The following is a 21,450-nucleotide window of genomic DNA, read 5'->3' as shown; positions in this document are numbered from 1 at the left end:
CATCTTGTGTAGAAGTATGCCATGATTAGATTAACTAGAATTAGGACAAGCAAAGGGTTCTACTTACACTTTAATTTTAAAATTTTGATAGACTCGTTCATCTTATTTAATATTCAATGGCCATATTGAACCCCAGACATTCAATTCTCTACCCTCGCCAATTGGAGCACTATTTTGTATTGGGAATGATACCTGTATTCCCTTATTTTGATAGGGAATCCCTACACAAAGTTACTTTTACTATCAATGTTTAGCTTTTGGGTCCTCCAGTGGGGAATGGGGAGCATGTATGTGAAATCGAGACCGTTGATCTTGTAGAACATAATGAGACGACCCACATGATCTTGATCCCATCATGAGCGGGCATACCAAGTGTAAGATTACTCTTGGCAGAACCCTAAATGAGGCCTCATGGATCAAGGAGCTAGGAGCATCCGATCAAGCTGTACTTAATGGCATTTGGGGCAATAGGTATATTTTAGGAAGAAGCATAAAAATGACTTTCTTTTTAGCATTTTCCTTTATTATAACGACACTACTCTATCAATATATTTTCTCATTGGTTATCGATAGCTTTTTAGGAATTGTAACAGAATTTAACAGCTAATTAGAAAATCATATATAACTAATTAGAGTGCCATTATCAAAACAAGGGAGTGCAGATGCCTTTCACTTTGGTATATACGAAACCTGTATAGTGGATTAACAAAACGTATATAAAGAGTAAACCTTCCAAGCCTGTCCCTTTTCAACTATACTTTCAAAGTAGTTTTTTTTTTTTTTTTTTTTTTTTTTTTTTTTTTTTTTTTTTTTTGAAGATTCAGAAGCCAAATGAGCTGGTCTTAGAGCTGTTCAAATACTTTCTCAGTTGTGGTTGGATCAATATCACTTCATGAGTTTCAGTGTCTACTCCACTGATGGGGTTGTTCTACATTGCAGTGGATTATATTATCCTGGGATACACTTGTTATCCTCTGTTCATTTCAACCTTTGTTCTTGGATGAAATATTACTGATGAAAAATTGGTGTGTAAAAGAAGAAATTTTTTTGATTTGATTGTGACTGCATTACCGTCTATATATTCTATAAAAGTTACAAAGAAAGGCATAGAGGATAGTCATATGCAAGGTTTTAAATTTCGGTTTCATAATGCGTTTCGGTCCTCAACGAACCCGAAATTTCGGACGAAGGGCTATTTTATCTCGCACATAATTTCGACTGAAATTTCCAAAATTTCAGCCGGATAGTATTAAATAATTATCAAGAATCCATTTTTTTGGTGCAATCCCTTAAATTTCGGACGAAATTTCAGATTAGGTCGAAATTAAAAACCTTGGTCATATGTCAAGTTGAGAAGAGGAATGTAATAGGAATATACGGTGGTTTCTAATTTTCTCTATTACTCCCCTGCAAACATATATTAGGTGTGGTTATCAGTTTTGATCGATTGTAGAGAAAAACAGTAGTTGTTTGCCCAATTCTTTCAAAACATGGCCAAAGAAAATCCTAGTCAACTTGGCATGACGCGGATCAGTACTCGATTGACGCAACGAGTACTAGGAGACTTGAAGGAGTTTTGATAGACTTTATAGGGCAAAATGTGGACTTGGACAAGAACGAAACCAAGGTAAAAAGGAATCGACAAGCTGTTTTAAATGGCAATTTTTTTTTCAAAAAAAAAAAAAAAACATGTTTTGTAGAACTGCCGCTTAATAGTCCTTTTAAAATATTTTAAAGCAAAAAACAACATTTTTTTGAAGAAAACTTTAAAAACACATTTTCTGACAAACTATTCAACTCTTCTCCCACTATATTTGAGAAATAGCAAAATTACCGTCAAGAAGGGTAACACTTGATGTTTGCTTTTTATCTACAAGTCATCACATTTTTGGCATAGGTTCTTTCATAATTTTTATATTAAAATCAATGTTAGGACAAGATATTGCAATCAAAACTAAACATACCTGGTCTATATCATTGATTTCAATTAATTCACAATACAAATGGAAGAAAATTTTCAGAAACTTCAACGAAATCATGAAGACAATAGAGTGATAGGGTATCATTTTTGTTCTTTAACATCATGATTAGAAGTAACATACTACCCGAGGAAGTAACATATATCTTTAACATATTGCTGAAGAAAAATACACAACTCAGATAAAGAGAAGCCAATACTTCTATTTATAGAAAACAAAAACTGCAAAGATAGACAAAACATCAAATCTAATCCAAGGAACATTAAAATTGGTTCCATCAAATGACCAACCCAGAGGACATCTAGTCAATAAGTTACATAGACAAAACTATGCATGAAGGATCTAAAGGAACTGACAAAAAGATCTGAGAGTCGGCATTGCTTCTATTACTTTTGGAACTAAGATAAAATAGCATCTACTCACATTCTAACTTTTACAGTTATTTATCAACTTCCATTGCTTGGGCAGCTTTGGCCTTCGCCAATGCAGTCAATTTGGTCTTCAATTTTCTCTTCCCAACTTGGAAACCGCCAGTACCCTTCTTCCTTCCCTTCTTGTCACAACCATCGATCTAAAACACCAGCAAAAGAAGCCAAAATTTTATAAAGAATCCCAAGCAAAAGAACCATACATATTGGAAAAATAAAAATTCACTTTTTGCCTTTGTAACTCCCATAAATTTAAACCAAATAAAAAAAACTTCATAGAATATTTTGAAAGTTAAAGCAGAAGAAAATGACTGGAATGAAAGGAGAAAAAATCTAAAGCTTTGTTTGGATACATGGATTTTATAATCCGGGATTGAAAATTCTTTGATTTTAAGAGCTAAAACCTGGATTTTGTAAGCTAAAACATTTCTTGATAAATCCATGATTATAAGATCAAGGAGAAAATGAATGAAATGAAAACGGGAAAAAAATCTAAAGCTTTATTTGGATACATGGATTATATAATCCAGGATTGTAAAATCTTTGATTTTACGAGCTAAAGCATTTTCTAAAATCCAGGTCTTGGCTTATAAAATTCATGTTTTAGCTTATAAAATTCATGTTTTAGCTTATAAAATCCAGGGTTTAGCATGTACAATCCAGTATTTTACCATCCAAGATTATAAAATCAATCCCCAGTTTAACAATCAAAGATTATTAAAACCACGTATCCAAACGCCTTGCAAGTGTCTACCTCACCTTTCTTCTCCATTTAAACCTAGGTTCACTTGTGGTCTGAAATCTAATTGGATTTTATGTGCAATTTGTAGGTCAACATGTAAGCTAAGATTTTCACTGAAAGGAAGCAAAGAATTTTACTTCAACTACACAATTTGCAACAAAAACCCACTAGAGTGGCACATCCAAACAAGCCCTAAAAGAAATTATTTTTAAATAGCATAATTTAAACGATTAATTAGAACTATCATAAACAGGCGGAGGCAGTGGAGTGGGAATGGAAACGCAAGTGCGGACTGGCAAATGGGCAAAATCGGACAAAAATGCAAAATCAGTAGGTGGAATGGGGATTGGCTATGCTCAACCTGTGATTATCTTAATTTTAGATGGCGGAATCGATGCCGGTGGTGCTACCAAGTCAAACAGACTTTTGCTCCCCCAACAGTCTCGTCTCCCGCCCCTGTTCAGCCACCAAATCCATCGGCTAACACCGGTGATGAGGGTTTTTGATGGCTTGATTCCAGGGTGATTTCGACATCTGTTGAGGAAGGGATCCCAACCTTATCTAAATCAGGAAAGGAAATAGAAGTGCAAATGGATATCTTAAAAGCGTGTCTGATCGATAAGAGAATGGATAACAACGGGACCGTAGATGACCTTTGGCAATGGGCTAAAAGATCTTGGGGCATCCCCTCCCTGACAAAACCATGCGCCCTAGCAAAATACGAAGTTCTTTTCATGTTCAAATCAGTGGAATTGGCCACCAGGATTCTGACAAAGGAGTTTGAGGCCTGTGAAAACCAGCTGCTCTCTCTTTCTCCCTGGCATAAGGATCTGGGTTAATTTTTATGGAATTCCGCTGCACACTTGGGCTACTTCCACAGTTGAAGCTCTGGGAAATATCTTTGGTCCTGTCTTAGAAGTGAAGATAGAAGGCGGTCATGGTCACTGTATGAGCTTTGTGTCGGCGAAAATCCTCACTCCTAAATGGAAGTTATCCCAGTCTTTTGTTCAAATCCGGATTCCGGGCAATCGTTTCACCATTGGAGTTAAAGTTCACAAATTTCTCTCTAAAGAAAGCAACGAGTCCCAATCGGCTCCACCTAGTGCTAACTCCCACAGCATGACAAGCCTTGTTCCGATGAGTCTATTGAAGCCGCTGCCACTGGTTCAGGTGGCTGATTCGCCAGTGGATCGTAACTGTTTAAGACCGCCGGTGAATCCCGGGGAAAGCTACGGTTCGTTGACGGACTGTAGGAATCTCCGAGGTAACACCGTTGATCTCTTGGGGCCCCCACCATTTAAATTCAAAATTCAAATCGCCACAGAAAAAGAAGGGCGTTGTTCCCAAGAATCTCCAGGTCGTGACCGATGGAAATTCTTCGGGTCATGTGGTTAATCGGCTTGGAAAACATGGTCTTTCCACTGATCGGCATAGTGTACCTTCAAAATCAATATTAAATGGCCTGTCAACATCAAAAGGGGCTTTCAGGCATGTGGGATCGTCTCTAGATCAAGGATCAAAGCGAAAGAAATCAGCTGGATCTAAGTATTCTCTTGATCTGAGACCGAATTCAAAAAAGATTCTGGGCATCCTCAAGAATAAGACCTTTGGGTTTCACTCCTCTGGAATGGTCGTCAAGGTTCGAAATCCCAATTCTGGCTCTATATGGAAGCAGAGAGTTGGTCAAGCTCTATCAGAGGATCAATTTGGAAGGACCTCCTTTGAAAATACAATCAAGAGTAAACCGGACTTTATCATAAAGCCACATCCAAAAAGTCATTTGAAGGCAAAATTGGCTGAGTGGGCTTCAAAAACACCGATTTTTTCCCAATCTATCCACAGGGCATGTGTCACCCTTGGGTGATTAGAAACCTTCGATGCCTCTCTAGTTTCTACCCCCAATTAAGCTTGATGATGGCGGTTCCAGGTATTTGGGGGAGTAATAGGTGAAATTGAATTTCACAGCATTAAAACTAGTCTTAAATTGAAAGTGCTAAAATGAAAGGACCGATGGACTCTTGGCGGGCCTCCTTATTATAGGAGGTGGGGATAAGGAAGATAAGGTGTCCACGAATTAAGCAAGATCTGTTCGAAATGTTTTTTGATGGTAAATGGCAACGTGAAGTCGGTGGCATCTTCGAATGGGATGTTAATCATGACTAGATATATTTCTCATTAAAAGCGTCATAGAAAATAGCGGTATCTTTTTGAGATCTGTCAGAAATAATCGAAACAAGTCTCGTCCCATAAATGGTTTACAATCTAAGGGTGGAAACTTGCTTCTCACGCTTCTGTGGTCAGAGTGGAGTAAGGCTACTAGACAGACTCAGCGGTTTTTCTCTCAAAAGGTGTCTCTTGGCTTCACCTAGGAGATTTAAAAGAGTGAACTCTTTGCCCCTGCTATCACTTTAAAATGGAACAGCACGGTACATCTTCCCTTCCCTCCTCTTCCTTGAGTTGAAAAAGGAGTCGGTCCATGGACCTGTTGGTTCTGGAGAAGATTCTTTACAAGATGAAGACGATGGTTTATGATGAAGAAAGGGCTTCTAGAAATGATCCAACCCATAAGGAAATTATTAAAGATTTCCTCAAAAGACAGTGGAAATTGTTTAAGGAGGCCCAATATAATGCAGAGGAGCTATTCCGTTTAACTGGATTATCTAATGTTAAGAACACTCACTCGCCTTTGTATAAACACCCCTTCTTTAACAAAACTCTGGCCGATGAGAGGAGATTGAGGAAGATTCGATGGGAGGCTAATAAGGTAGTGAGAATTAGAAAGGTGGAAGAAAGGGTTGCTGGTAAAAAGATACTCAGAATTAAGGAACTGGAACCTGAGGATCCCTTTGACTTCACATATGTGCTGGATTATGAAATTAAGTATCTTTTGGGGGAGTTGGAGAAGTGCCCCTCTTAGGGGAGAGTTTCCTTAGGGGTTTTTTGTTCATGAGTTTTTGTGGTGGAGGGAGGTTTTGTTTAGCTTCAAGATCTTCGGTGAAGACCGCAAAGGTTTTTTTTTTTTTTTTGGGTGGTTTCAATCAAGGTTCTTAGGAAGATCATAAAGATGGAAGTCATATAATGAAAGGTGGGTGTAATGGGAAAGAGAATAGTTTTGGGAGCTCTTGTTTATCAGGGCCAGGAGTTATCTCCTAGGCCATCATACGATGAAGTTTTAGGGGAACTCCTGGCCCCTCCTCTATGTAAATTTCGTATGAATATTAATACAATCTGTCACTTTTAAAATTAAAAAAAAACGATTAATTACAATTTCCACCCATTTTCTAAATTTCATCTACCCAACAGCTAATCTTTCTTCGTATGATCAAAATCAAAAACATAAAAGAGAAGAAAAAAAAACACCCAAACAAAAAGAAAATCTTACCAATATAAAGAAAAGTCATGAGTAAAAAAATAGAAAAATTAAAACTCCAAAAAACCCCAATTCGAGAATCAACAAAAAAAAAATGAAGACCAACGAAAGAAGAAAAGGCAAAATTCGCAAAACCCAGATGAAAAAATAAAGAATAAAACTAAATAAATAAGAACCAAAAAAAAAAAAAAAAACACGAAAAAAGAACTCACTTTCATCTTAGTTTTCTTTGCCTGCAACTTCATTGTCTTCTTCTCCTTTTCCGCTTTCTCTCCTATAATTTACAGAAAGGGAAAAGAAATTAGAGAAATCAAAATAAAATCACAAGATTAATAATAAAAGGGATTTTTTAGAATTACTCTGGAGCTCGAATTCATGTTGTCTTTTTCTTATCGCCAAATTGTTCTTCTTCGACATCTTTCCAACTAGAATTTTTCTTCTTCTTCTCCTCAAAACCCTAAAAACCCTAAACACTCTTTTTATTTTCTAAAGAATACTCGAGCCTTACGATTTTTCGAAAATGCCACTAACTTTACAGGATTATTACGAAACTGCCACGCTTGGGAAAAATATACCGTGCGACTGTCTATGCGAGATGATCGTTTAATTGTTCCCTTAATTAGAATTTAGAACTGCTTCTGTTTCTACGTTCCCTTAATTAGAACTGTTATCTGAATTTTGAAACGTATCCTCCTCCTCTTTCAACTGTTCTGCATGAAATGTGTTCCATGTGATGGGAAAAATCTCCCATGCAACTTCTCATCCTCTTTCCAATAAATTCCAATAAAATGAACGTTTCTAAACTCCTAAATACTAGTATAAATCTCTCTCTCTCTCTCTCTCTCTCTCTCTCTCTCTCTCTCTCATTTGAGATGAAGGGCTGGGTTTTGGAAGTGCTTCTTGTGAGTGCCAAGGGCCTTGGGCATTCCACTTTATTTGGTACTCTCTCTCTCTCTCTCTAAAAAGGCTGATTTTTGGGCTATGGCCATAGTTACAAAATTTATATTTGGAAAAGAAAAAATCAGAATTACATATGTACAAAAAAATTGGGAAATTTTAGAAAAATTGCATGTGTTTTTCTATTTAGAAGACATATATTTACTATATTTACACTTAAAATTTATAATAGCAGAACAAAAAGGCATAGAAGGGTATATAGTTAGAGAGAACAATGTGGGCCCCCACTGTATTTTAAGCTAGTGTGAAGGTAACTTACCTACACAAGTGTGTAGGAAATGTTCTCTCATATAGTTAACTATCATGTCTTTTGTAAACTTAGGATGCGAGTTTAGTTTAAACTAAAATGTCTTTTCCGTAATTTTGAATTTCTTATGAGATTTACAAATAATATCGAAGAAATTAATTTACAAATTATTCAACAAAATTGATAAATTATTTGTCAGTTGCCTGTTTAATTCATAAAAGTTGGAAAATTTTGACATTATTCGAACGAAGTAAATAATCTTTTTCAATTATTACCGGAATTTGAAATTTCAAGGGTCCGAAACCGGTACCGAAACCAAAATTTTAAACCATGGTAATCCCAAAATTTTACTCTACAGGTTGTCACTGAGGTGACATTTATGTGGGCCCCCACACTTAGGGGACATTTATGTGGGCCCCACACTTAGGCTCCTGGCTAAAGTTTAATTTGTGGTTTTTGTTTATTAGGTAATTCGGGCTACTACGTCGTACTACAATGTGGCGAGGAGACTCGTAAAAGCAAACTAACACGAGGTTCGTTTCTCTTCTTAATAGTTTATTAAAATGACCAAAATGCCCCGGAATTTTAAAATGACAAAAGTGCCCTCTGGATTGCCCCCAAAAAATCCTCTTGGATTGAAGGGGGAAAAAAAATTCTGCCATTAATTTTTTTATTTTTTTATTTCTTAGGATGTTTTTTCTTGTTTGGAGGAAAATTATATGTTTTTCGCTTATTTAGCGGGATATTTTCCAAACTTTTCCAAAAATTTCCTACAAGTGGTTAAATCAATGTCTTAGACCGTTTCCTACTTAAGGCCATGTTTGGCAACCATGAAATTTTTTTCCATGGAATATTAGTTTAATCAAGTTGTGAGACAAGGGTGGGGAGGTTGTGAGAATGAGAGACTTGTGAGAATGAAAAATAATATGATCTATTGTCCCCCTTTTTAGCCACTTATCACCCTCTCCTCACTGCTGCCCACCTCACAAGTCTCTCAACCTTCCTAAGCTTCTCTCACCACTTCATTAAACTAATATTCCATGGAAAAAAATTTCATGGTTGCCCAACATGGCTTAAGAAGTCATATTATCCTTGATTACATCACAATGAAAGTAAGGGGACAATTTGGTAATTGTAAAATCAGCAATGTTAATTAATAATTAATTTGCTCTTGATTATGTTATTTTAATATAAATTTCTATTCAGGCAAAAGAAGGAAGAGCAGGTGGAATGAGAAAATCATATTCAAATTTCCATTTTCCGACCTGAAAAACATGGCCCAACTTAGCCTGAGGATCATGGCTAAGCATCCAATTGGGAAGGACGATTTGTTTGGTGAATCCATGTAATACTCTCCTTAATCTATTATAACATAATTTATTTTTTCTAATTATCCTCTTTCAACTTTGATAAGCCCCACAATTCTCAAATATTTGATGTTTTGGGGCTATTCACCATGGGATAGGTAAGTGGTGAATACACTACAAGCTAAACTCAATAAAATATGGTTGTGCTGTTATCATTTCCCTTTATATAACATGCCGAGCATAATACTCATTTTTTGTGAGGAGAATAATGGGAGGAAATGCTGGAAATGATAGTAATTCCTACTTCCTAGTAAAAGAAATAAATTACCCCCTTTGTGTGTCTTTTACTGAAGGGTGGAAATGAGGGAAAAGACAAACAAAAGAGAAATAAAATATAGTAATTTCTAGTAAAAGAAATAAATGGGGGTGGAAATTCTGGAAAAGAGGGTGGAAACATCATAACAGCATCTCCTTCCTCACTCAAAACATTTTTGCTACAACCTTTGTTTTTGGTCCATTCCTGCAAAATTGAAATGGGTTTTAACAATCTAAACTGTCTATCTTATGGATTCTACTTTGGTTGGGTTAAAATATAAAAATACAGTGTTTGGAAGAGGCATGACACGATGAAAATAAGGGAGTACAAAGATTATGTTCCATAAGTTAATTACAGCAGTTTTTTGTTGAACAACATAATCATAATTAGAAACTTAAGGCATGCAAAGATGAAAACAAAGGAGTGCAAATATCATGTTCCATAAGTTAATTACAACAGTTTTTTGTGGAACAACATAATCACCATTAGAAACTTCCAGGCCATGTTTGGCAGTCAAGAAATTGTTCTCCTAAAAACAAAGAGTTAATTTTTTTCCTATTTTTCCACCACTTGACACTATAGCCTTACTCCTGCCCTCTTAATTCTCTTCCTCTCCTACACTTTCTACCCCTTTCTTACCTCTTGTCAAACTAATATTCCTTGGAAAAAAATTCATGGTTCCCAAACATGGTTTGTGATGCATCAGATTTTCTGAAATCTTACAGAATTTTTGAAGTATAATCTAAAATTGCAATGTAGAATTCACCTGGGAGGAATATTGACAGAAGTCAGACAGGAAGGATGGGTAGAAGTGAAGCCAGCTCCATACAACATAGTACTTGAAGATGGAACCTACAATGGGGAGATCAAAATTGGTCTCAAGTTCATCACAAATGTAAGTATCTATATATACATAGATAGATATGCATAAATGTATTGGCGTGTATATGTATGTATAGTTATGCACGGATGGATGCATATATTCATGTATGCTCAAATGAGCGCGCGCGCACACACAGACACCCTTAGATGCATTCACCCATTCATCTATGCATACATGGACAAAGATTTACATCACAACTGCCTGTCATTCTGACATGATTGTCTGTGGTGTCCGTAGTTTTCAAATACATGATACATGCATCTAAGCATGTGGATGGCAACTTTTACATGTGCCGGCATGGTGCAATTATCAAATCACTCTCCCCATGGCAAATGGGTATCTAGTTTTATTTTTAACTTTTTATCATGAGGTCATGCATACATTGCTAGGCTACATGCATCATAAGCATGCAAGTTGATTGATGGGGATGCATAGTCATGAAACAAAACAAATAATAGATGCATTATGGGTCGCCAAATCAAGCGCTGGAATCTGCATCCTATTGCAATTCCGCCCAATTCTGGCATTTGGTTCAAATAAATGAACAGAACAAGGGAGGCGAAATTGATACCGGGGTGGAATAGAGGGCGGAATTAATTTTTGGGAGTCTGTTTCCTGTCCAAGAGGTGATATTCTGATTCCAACAGCGGGAATTAGATAATACTTGGAAATTTTTTCTATTCCATTTATTAGGAGAATCAGAATAGGATGCCGATTCTGATTCCTGATTCTGGCAACTCAAGCACACCCTATGTGTAAGCCATTGCATATTTGCTGTAGATATATAAATGAGTGCATTTATAGACTGTTTGGATGAATCAATATATGCGTGCATATGTGCATGAAACATTAGAATTTATAGATTGATGACACACACACCAGTTTATTCTTGATTTTTCATGTGACTATATTGCCATGGCGCTGAAGGTTCCTGTAATTTGCAGGTGGAAATAGAAGAGCCACAAGAGAGAAGAGAAACCAGTGCAAATAAAAAGGAACTCCGACCGTTATATAGAACCATCTTGAGTTACATGCAAGTCCCATGGCTAAGGCTCTCCCTTTTCCAGAAACATGCAAATCCTACATTCAGCAAGAAACACATATAGATAGATGATCAAATTTGGACAAATCCCACCTTCAAGGTTTATCAGAACCATGCAAGTCCTACACAGAGCAGAAACTTACTAAGTTGCTAACAACCCAAATCAAGAGTAAAGACAATGTGCATTAATATAGCTTCTTATATAAAATTTATGGAAATCTACTCTAGTAATTAGTTGGAGATGACTTTTGTGAGATTTTCAGATTTGGAATGAATATCTAATTTGGCAACTTAAAATCCCATGATGTAGGGTTCACATCCTACAATTTGATTTGAGTTCAGTGGAAAATGAGTCCTTGCTCCGTTTGGTTGCCGGAATTTTTTTTGGTTCTTGGGATTTCTGTGGAACAAAAAACTCCCTGGGAGATTGGTGGAAAAAATAACTCCCTGGAAGTATCCCGGTAAAATAAAAATCCCATGTTTGGTTGACCAGACTATGGTGGGGAAAAAAACTTGTTTGGTTGCTTGAACTGTTGGGAAGAAAAAAATTCTTCTGCAAGCTTATTTTTGGTTCCTGGGATTATTTTGGGCCCAGCAACCAAACGTGGGTTTCCTGCGGAAATTCCACAACAGTTCCAAGAACCAAAAAAATTCCGGCAACCAAACAGAGCAAAGGATGATGTAACGGTTTTATGATTGCTATTGGTTCTAAAACTAGTTTTACCTTATGAATGGAAAGGTTAATTTCAGACAACTTTCTTGTGTACATTTTGTGTGTATGCTCCACAACAGTTTCATCACTAAATAGAGATGCCAAAAAACATTATAATTTAATCAAAATTTGCCACAAGATGCTAGGAAGTTGTCAATTTGGTATTCTGTTTCTGTACTGCCAGGTTTTAATAATTCTATTATTGTCTGTAAAAAAAAATCAAGATCCAACTGATATAGCCCAGTAAAAATATCATAAAGTGATTCAAATTTTAAAGATTTATCCAGTAGATGGAACCACATCAATAAAAAACAGAATATTCATCATAAAATTGGCACAAAAAATTCTGTAAATTTATTGTTATATTCTACATATTCATCTATTGATTACTTAAGCTTGTTCAAAATGGTAGCACATACCATCTTGATGAAATGGTATTATTGACTAAAGATCTAAAGAACACCATGGTGGAGATCCGGAATGTAAAGTCCTCCGGCTTCATGTCCACTGCCAATCAGCCTCTTTGTTGCAAATTCTGGAACATGCATTGATCAGGAAAGAATATCACACAACAATTTAGATTTTTAGTTACGCAATTAATAAATAGTAAGTTTGCAGATAACTGAAGAGCATGTAATATGGATGAGAGAGATAAATGATTGCTAATTTTCATATCAGCCTTTCCATCTCATCCGAGAAAATGGCAGCACCATGATTAGATGTTGAAGCAGACAATCGAGAAGTCTAAGCAGAGTTATCAGATGAAGGAGTACTAGAGGCAGCTGCCACATTGGCCTCCGTAGCTCGATTTTAGTTAAACTTTGATGGTCGACCAATAAGACCCCAACAAGTCTCCCTAGTATGGCGACTATTCCCACAATAGTCACATCTCAGTTTGTCCTTGTCATCAGGGGATCTTCTTTTTTTCATTTCTGTTAAAAGTATAAAAGATTTGATAACACCTTCTCCAACAGCTTAAGCTTTTGGAGTTACTGGTTGTTTCACAATTTCCTCCCTTGTTTCCAATCAGAAACGAAGCGGGGGAAGGAAGAGCTGCTTACTCTTACTCTGACAACAGAACAGGTCGATGTTGCATCACAATCCTCCCAATGGCTTCACTTTGAACTAAAGAGAAGACTATATCAGGGACGGGAAGCTCATCTCTTCCACAAATCTGCAAATTTGACATCTCATTTCTGTGTTGAGACTGGCTAGGAAGTTGAAATCCTATTTTGTTCGACTTGATTCAGATGTTTATCTCCATTGTTTGTGTTAAAGTATTAAAGATAAATAACGCCTTTCTCCAGCAGCTTAAGCTTTTGGAGAAGTTGGTAAGTTAAGATGGTATCAGAGCCAAATGTCTCAAGTTCAAACCTCCCGGATAGCAAAAATCCACATGGGATGGTCGGCCAAAGTGGGACCACATGTGCCACATGTTTGCTAAGTGGGCCACGTGCAGGGGAGTGTTAAAGTATAAAAGATAAATAAAGCCTTTTCTCCAGCAGGTTAAGCTTTTGGAGAAGTTGGTAAGTTAACAGTTTGTATTATCCCAGTTCAGAAAAAACTGCTAAGGTTCTAATTCTTCTCACATTCCTTGAAGGATAGAACAATACCTAGAAAAAATCTTCTTCGCCTTTCCAAGAGTTGGATTCCCGCCCGAAGCTCATTTACGTGCACACACCCAAACTTTATTGTTGTGATCTGCACACATGGTTTTAATTCCGGCCGAAATAAATTTCGGATTTCAGTCCAAACCGGCACCGAAAGTACATAGATTCAGTGTCAGTCTGGATTTCGGTAGGAAATTTCAGCCAAATGTAAATTTTGATTTTTTTTACAAAATTCCCAAGATTTTGGTAAAAATTTCCAAAATTTGCGAAATTTTTTTTTTTTTTTAAATAATTTCGGCCAAAATCAAAACATTTTAGTTTCAGTTGTGGCCGAAACCGAAATTTCAATCCTTGTCTGCACTATTTGGGATTTATCAATAAAGCAAACCAAGGCGAAAATAGTTCCCGAGGCTATGTCTATTACTGAAAGTGATCTCTGAATCGTTGGTGATCAACATAATAATCTTTTCCCTTTTTTCAAAAGAAAGAAAGTCAATGTCTCAGATAGGACAATATCTCATTAGAGATGTATTGGAAAAGGGAATAGCAAATGCAACAGAAAAACAAAGTAAAATTTGCGAAAAGCCATATTTTTAATTTTTTTCCCCATTTCCTATTAGCATCTAAAGTTCAAGATCCAAGTTGAAGGTTCTTGGAGAACAAATAAAATATTAGTAATTTCGTGACAGTTGAGCTTTAAACCTTATCATCAAGCTCACTACTAATGAAGGCAATACATGCCATGGAACTGCAAATAAAGCTTCCATGCATAATAAAACAAGAAGTGACAAAAAAGATGGATCAACAAGCACTTTTAGGCATATAAAAAAAGGTCATATGACTCATATGAAGGTCTAAATGGATCAGTAGTCCCTTTACCAATCATTTTGATTGTTTTTAGATCTGTGATGACACCTCATTGAATAGTATAATCACCTGGGCCTAAAAGAAGATTTTTGTTAGTTTATGAGACACCTTTCCCATATAGGTGAGCGTACTCGGTCGAGTAGATAAGCTTATCTCCTCGGTCGGGTCAAAAACAGTGGGGGCCCACATTTTTTGGGTGATCCAAACCATTCATTTGAAAGGTCCTTACCTAGATAGGGTGTCCACAAGAAATCAGCCCCATAGGATCATCCTAACCCATCCAACAGTGGAGGGGAAAATGGGCAGATTTGTGGACAAACTGTGTTTGTCCATTTTTGCCCATTTTTCCCTCCACATTTGGATGGGTTAGGATGATCCTATGGGGCTGATTTCTTGTGGACACCCTATCTAGGTAAGGGCCTTTCAAATGAATGGTTTGGATCACCCAAAAAATGTGGGCCCCCACTGTTTTTAACCCGACCGAGTAGATAAGCTTATCTACTCGACCGAGTACGCTCACCTTTTCCATATATATATATATATATATATATATATATATATATATATATATATATATGGTGATTGCAGTTAATATAGAAGATAAAGAAAATGAATTCTTGGTAAAAAGACAAAAGCTTCATCACCGTTTTGTAATTTCAAGGTAAAATAAACACACAATCAAACATGGGCATAATCATTCACATGTGGTGATTATCATTCTCGTATGGTAATTGTGACGCATACAACTGATAAGAAAGAAAAAAAATACAAAAACATGGGCATATTTAATGATGGGAAATGATTTCAGCTCTACCATGTTTTGATAAGATGCGCGAAGCATCTTATTGTTTAGTAATTAAAGGGCTGTGAGAAGAATATTGTATTTCTCAAAAAGCTCTTACGGGCCCTTAAATACTAAATGGCAAGATGTGTCGCGCATCTTTATCAAACCAGGGTAGTGATGAAATCATTTCCCCTAATGATTTATGCAAACAATTATACAAAATAGAATGATACTTATGGCGGCAAATGTCTGCAAATGATTGCTTGATTAATGCGTGGATATACGAACAGGTCCACATATTTGAAAATCAGAATGTTTGGTAGAATGCAGCTTCTCGACCTGGGACAGTTGGTCCTAAGACCAATTTAATTTACCGAAAGCATAATTTTACATTTGACAATGGTTTTGGAATAAAAACCAAATCTTACACAATACAACCAAATTATACAGAGAAAAGAACAAGAATTTGTACCGAATTTGCACCGAAAACAAGTACACGAAAGAATGACTAGTGCCCGATCGAAATGTCACGTATGGTACTGCCGAGCCAGCTCCCGGAAGAGCTAATTCGGATAGTGAGGCGAGCGGAGTGAGGGCGATCGGTAGTTTTGCGGTAGTGAAGAAAGGGCTAATTCCGTGAGTTGCTTTGATGTAACAGGCTTGGCCTATTTTCCTTTGCCCTTTCCAATGGAAGTTTGATATAAATTGTAGGAAGTTTCATGTATATCCATATCTTTTGTGCCGTGCATATCCATATCTTTTGTTTATCTCATTAAAATTCTCATCTCCATATGAAAGGGTACTTTCTCTTTCCCTGTGTTTTATATTGTACAGTCTTTCAAGTAACCTCCTTGCACGCCCCTTCGTCCCTGGTCTTGCAAAGGCATGACTGATGCAACCAAGAGTTGTTCCACATGGAAAAAACCCTTTTTCATTCATCTCTTTCAACAATCTTTTCACCTCACCTCCATTTGAAAGTTTACACCACCCACTGATCAATATATCATATGTCGAAGAATTAGGCGAAACCCCTCGTTTTTGCATTTCATTAAGAAATTCTCTAGCTTGATTCATCATCCCCACCTTGGAAAAATCACTAATAAGTGAATTGTATGTACCGACTATAGGAACAAAGCCTTTCCTTACCATTTCACAGTATAGTCTAAGAGATTCCTTCTTGTTACTTTTCTTCCCATGGCCCGCAATCAAAACATTGTAAGTAACAGCATCAGGGGCCAAGCCTCTTCTCTGCATAGCATCTATTAATTCATCAGCCTCTTGCATTAAACCGGCCTCTGAAAGCCCACTCAACAGGGTGTTGTAAGTCACAATGTTTGGAGAAATACCCTCAACCAGCATTTGAGAATATGAAGCAAATGCCCTTTTTAGATTGCCACCCTTGCAATATCCACGTATAAAAGCATTGTAAGTAATCGTATCAGCTGAAATTCCTCTTCCAAGCATATCATTCAACACACGAGTAGCCTTTCGTGTTATTCCCAGGCTGCATAAGATTCTAATGAGAGTATTACAAACTGTTACGTTAGGTTTAAGTCCCATCTCAATCAATCGACCATGCATTTGAAGAACCATATCCATCCGGTTACTCTTGGAACATGCACGGAGCACCATTCCATGAGTAGTAGTGTTCGGGCAAAATCCTTCAACAGCCATTTCATTCAGCAAATCCAAAGATTCCTTCATCCTCCCCGCCTCACAGAGCCCTTTGAGAAGGATGTTATAAGAGACGAGATTGGGCATCAACCCATTGCTCTTCATCTCATTCATCAGTTCAAGAACTTTCTCCAACTTTCCCTCTTTGTAATGTGCATTGATTATGGTGTTGTACGTTGCACGATCAGGAGCTAAACCCATACCTTCCATTTCAATGAAAAAGGATTGCGCTTCTTTAGGCTTGCCAAGTTTGCAGAGACAGTTAATGAAGACATTGTATGCAACAACATCAGGCACTAGGTTCTTTTCCATCATTTCTTGACCAGCTTCGAAAGCCGCAGAAACATTTCCCTCTTTGAAGAGGCCATCCATCAGGGAAGTGTAGTTAACACAGTCAGGTACTAAGTTGTTTGTTTGCACCATATCTTTAAATAACCGCTCCGCCTCATCCATCCTTCCACTTTTTCTCAAACCATTTACAAGAACATCAAGTACAAAGTTGTTTACTTCAAGACCCTTTCTCATCATTTCCTTATACAGTTCAAAAGCTTCTTCTTGTTCCCCCATCTTAAAGTACCCGTCTATCAGTGGACCATAAGTAAAAACATTTGGAAAAATGTTTTTCCCCTTCATTTTTCTTACAACATCAACAGCTTCAACAAGCATTCCCTTTTTGGCATAACCGTTCACAATAGAGGAGAAAGTAACAACATTGGCATCCACGCCTTTCCTCTCCATCTCTTGTAATACGAATTCTGCACCCGTCATGTTTCCTGCCTTGCAACGCCCATCAATCAATGCAGAATAAGTAACCTGATTTGGAACAAGATGAAGTTTCAAAATCATCTGAAACATGTCCTCTCCTTCTTCCAACTTACCCATCTTTAAAAGCCCGTCCATCAAAATGGTGTACAACACCAAATCAAAGATAATCCCCCGAACAACCATTTTGCTCTGAAGAAGAGAAGATGGCATAGCGTTCCCGGTTTTTAAAAAAGAATCAATCAGAGTAGAGTACGAGACATGGTTAGGAGGGACACCCATCTTATCCATCTCCATAAAAAGTGTGTGTCCCTCCACAAGCTTACTACTCTTGCAAAGGCCGGCAATAAGCGAACTGTAAGTAACTACATCCGGCAAGTAGCCACTTTTAACCATCCCCTCATACAAAATAAATGCCTCCTCAAGCCCTTTGAATTTGCAATATCCACTGATGAAAGTCGTGTGTGTTATAAGGTTCGGTTTCAAATTCAAAATTTCCTCCGTCAATCTACCATTCTGATTTTGAAAATTACCGATTGTTAAACTGCACATGTTCCTTTTAAGGCCCAAAATCTCATCCATAAGATCCTTCGCCTTACCAAAATCCCCAATTCTACAAAACCCATTGATTAGAGTATTGTAACTAACAATGTCAGGTGAAAGACTGTCCTTCATAACCTCCATCAACGCAAGAGCATCACTCATCTTCCCACGTTTACAATACCCATCAATCAATGTATTAAAACCGATAAGATCGCAACTAAAACCCCCACAATTCAACAGTTCCATCCCCCATTCAGCGTCCCGTAACAACCCTTTTTGGCAGAACCCCTTAATCAAGATATTACAACTAATTGTATCAAAACAAATGCCATTTTTAACCATTTCTGACAGAAACCCAACAGCCGATTCGACCATACCTTCCTCACAAAACCCCCAAATGACAGTATTATAACTCACAGTATCAGTTTCTACAGTTCTAAGCAAATCTAAAGCCATTCTCAACCTACCCACTTTGCATAAAGCATGAATTAACACATTGTAAGTAAAAACATTAGGAAACACATTGCATTTCAGCATTTCAGCATACACATCCCATACCTGAGAAATCAATCCAGAGCTATTGAATTTGTATAAAATCTGATTCCATGAGTGTAGGTTTGGTTTTAGTCCATGCTTACGCATTGAGAGAAACGCTTCTGATGCGTCTGAAAATCTTTTGCAGTTCAAATAGAGTTGTATTAAGGTGCAAAAGAAGGATGAATAGAGATGGAAATTGGGGGATGGGAGTGAAGGGAATTGGGTATTAGGATTTTGTTGGGGTTTTGGGTATGAAGGCTGTTGTTGTTTTGATGAGAAATTTGAGGAGAAAAAGAAAGAGAGAGAAGGTGGGGGAGATTGGAGTGTGAAGTAGGTGGGTTTTTTCATATGTTTTAGAGGGTTCATCATATGTAGATGGGTAAAGGAAAATCTAAAGGAAAATCTAACTGTCTTACTGGAACTGGAAGAACACAGCATCATCAGCAAAAGGATGATGATGAATTTCTTTACGAGGAGTTTCTGAGCACATGATGATTATTCAAGGTTTCCATCAGTTTCAGAGATTCCTTGAATTTGTAGTTCATTGGATTGTTCGAATATAATACTTCCTGGTCAAGTGGTCAGGCAACTCTTTGGCAGATTGGGGGAAATTTAAGGAAGAGAAATGATATACTTGCCTGCTTTTATACTTTTCTTCCTGGGCCACCCCCTTGTAATGTAAAAAGGGTAGGCAGCATTAAGTTTATAACTCATAAATAGACTAGAGGGTGTGGACGGGAAGAAAAGGGGGCCAATATTCACTTACCTTCAAGAAAATTTCTTTAATGTTTGGCGACCACGAAAAAATATTTGATGGAATATTTTTGGGGCACTGTGTGTCTCTTTGTGGGGGAGGGAGCCAGGTTTTTAGTTTGAAAACAGTGTAAAAGAGGGATAGAGACAAGAGAAGAGGCAAACTAGCCGTCGTTTTTACTCATTTTTTACTTCTCTCCCTTCTTTCCATCAACCAGAGAGTAGCTGATCCTCCTATATTTCTAGGTTTTAGAAATCTTAGAAGCTGGAGAGATTTTTAAAACTTGATTTCTTGCTTAAAATCCAAGAAACGCTTCGTTGATCATGAACCCTCTTTTACACTGTTTTCAAACTAAAAACATGGATTTTAAAATCTGCGTATCCAAAGGGACCCTATGGATATGCGGATTTTAGAATCTAGGGTTTCTTCAAAATTGTAGCTAAGAGACAAGCGGATCAGCCGTCGTTTTTTACTCGTTTTTTACTTCTCGCCCTTCTTTCCATCAGCAAGAGAGTAGCATATCCTCCCATATTTTCAGGTTTTAGAAATCTCAGGATGCAGGAGAGATTTTTAAACCCTAATTTCTCACTTAAAATCTAAGAAACACTGTCGGGACAGCATACAACAACTTGATCATGAACACTCGTTTACACTGTTTTCAAACTAAAAACCTGGATTCTAAAATCCGCGTAATCCAAACAGCCCCTAAAAAATAAGAAAAATACAACCTAATTTTAAGAAGGGTAGTTCTCATGCTCTCGCCTGTCCGACTACTCAAATATCTTCTTCTTCATCCTCCTCGTCCCATCTCTCACAGGGGGACCAACTAAAATTAAATGGAATAATTTTCCATGGTTGCCAAACATGCGGTTTGTTTAGGGGGATATGCTATCGTCCATCACATAAGGCATTTCGCGGACAGTCTATTGCATGTGAATGCAACGACGTCATTCAACCTCATGAATGACACAAAATCTGCTGAAAAGTGAGACTATGTGGCTGCACTCACATGCACAGACCATCCGAAAATGCCTTCTGCAATGGACGCTAGCAAATCCCTTGTTTAGCTGTAAAATTTTTAGGCGTACGAATTTTATAGAGTGCTGCCATGGAGGAGTCAAACATGAAACATTGAAACATGTCCCTCTACACCGCAATGGCATAGGGACGGGTACTTTTGCCATTTTTAAGGAAAACGGAAGAGAAACCAAAAGGAATTAATATAAAGCCAGTAGTTACTAACACGTGAAGAGGCCATTTGATGTATCCATGCTTGGTTACTATATCATTATTGAGTTTTATATAGTTTGTTTCTGTTCTTTGAAGCATAAAAGCTAATTAATCAATGGAAATTTTTTGTTGGTCATACCCCTATCTCATGAAAATGACAAAAAGATTAATCCCTTGGAAAATGACCAAAGTACGCCTACAGCCTATCTCATGGAAAATGACCAAAATACTCATATCCCAAGAACTATGACAAAATTAATTCATTACTCGGTGAAAAGGGATTTGGTAGCGTCCATCGCAAAAGGTATTTCCTGGATGGGTTGTTGCATGTGAGAACAGTCTATGGGCTGTTGCATCGCAAAAGGCTAGACTGTAGAACCCGTGGGGTAACGATCTCCCCACTTTTGATGATGACAAACACACATTGATTAGAGGTAAGGAAATCCTTTGATGGGTTGAATAGAGCACTTCTTGCTCCCCCTCAATGATAGATTAATTTTGAATTTATCATGAGATACGTAGTGTCAAAGTTTAAACACATCAAGATAAGCATTTGAGACACCATTAAGCATATTTAATCATGGGTAGACTAAAAGTAGAGCATTTTAGGAATAAGATGTGAATTTTCTGTTGGACAAATTAGATGTTGTCCAGTAGGGTCTGATATATGGCTTGATTGAATCCAGAAATTAGAAATGTAAATAAA

At 37.2% G+C, this 21,450-nt stretch overlaps 2 protein-coding genes across 3 annotated transcripts; both read right to left on the bottom strand.

Annotated features, from left to right (window-relative positions):
• Window positions 1–2,161: 2,161 nt before the first annotated feature.
• On the bottom strand, window positions 2,162–7,023 carry LOC143859202 (uncharacterized). The gene is made up of 3 exons (XM_077369895.1): window positions 6,879–7,023; window positions 6,732–6,793; window positions 2,162–2,550 (listed from the first exon to the last, which is right to left on the bottom strand). Exons 1-3 carry the CDS (start codon window positions 6,934–6,936, stop codon window positions 2,419–2,421), a joined length of 252 nt encoding a protein of 83 aa, XP_077226010.1. The 5' UTR covers window positions 6,937–7,023; the 3' UTR covers window positions 2,162–2,418.
• A 2,292-nt stretch (window positions 7,024–9,315) lies between these two features.
• LOC143859167 (PPR repeat protein) lies at window positions 9,316–19,427 on the bottom strand. Of its 2 annotated transcripts, XM_077369857.1 has the most exons (5): window positions 15,717–19,427; window positions 12,403–12,518; window positions 11,109–11,309; window positions 10,113–10,198; window positions 9,316–9,550 (listed from the first exon to the last, which is right to left on the bottom strand). In XM_077369857.1, exon 1 carries the CDS (start codon window positions 19,199–19,201, stop codon window positions 15,962–15,964), a length of 3,240 nt encoding a protein of 1,079 aa, XP_077225972.1. In that variant the 5' UTR covers window positions 19,202–19,427; the 3' UTR covers window positions 9,316–9,550; window positions 10,113–10,198; window positions 11,109–11,309; window positions 12,403–12,518; window positions 15,717–15,961. The 2 variants fall into 2 exon arrangements, with proteins under 2 accessions (XP_077225972.1, XP_077225971.1); XM_077369856.1 differs by lacking the exon at window positions 9,316–9,550 and having other exon boundaries at window positions 9,737–10,198.
• Between the last annotated feature and the right edge of the window lie 2,023 nt (window positions 19,428–21,450).

The sequence above is a fragment of the Tasmannia lanceolata genome, unplaced genomic scaffold (genome assembly GCF_043159265.1).
Source record: "Tasmannia lanceolata isolate RefF3 unplaced genomic scaffold, GAP_Taslan_0.1 ptg000029l, whole genome shotgun sequence".
Taxonomy (NCBI): Eukaryota; Viridiplantae; Streptophyta; class Magnoliopsida; order Canellales; family Winteraceae; genus Tasmannia; species Tasmannia lanceolata.
Note: the sequence above shows the minus strand (reverse complement) of the source record. Positions and strands in the feature narration are given on the sequence as shown.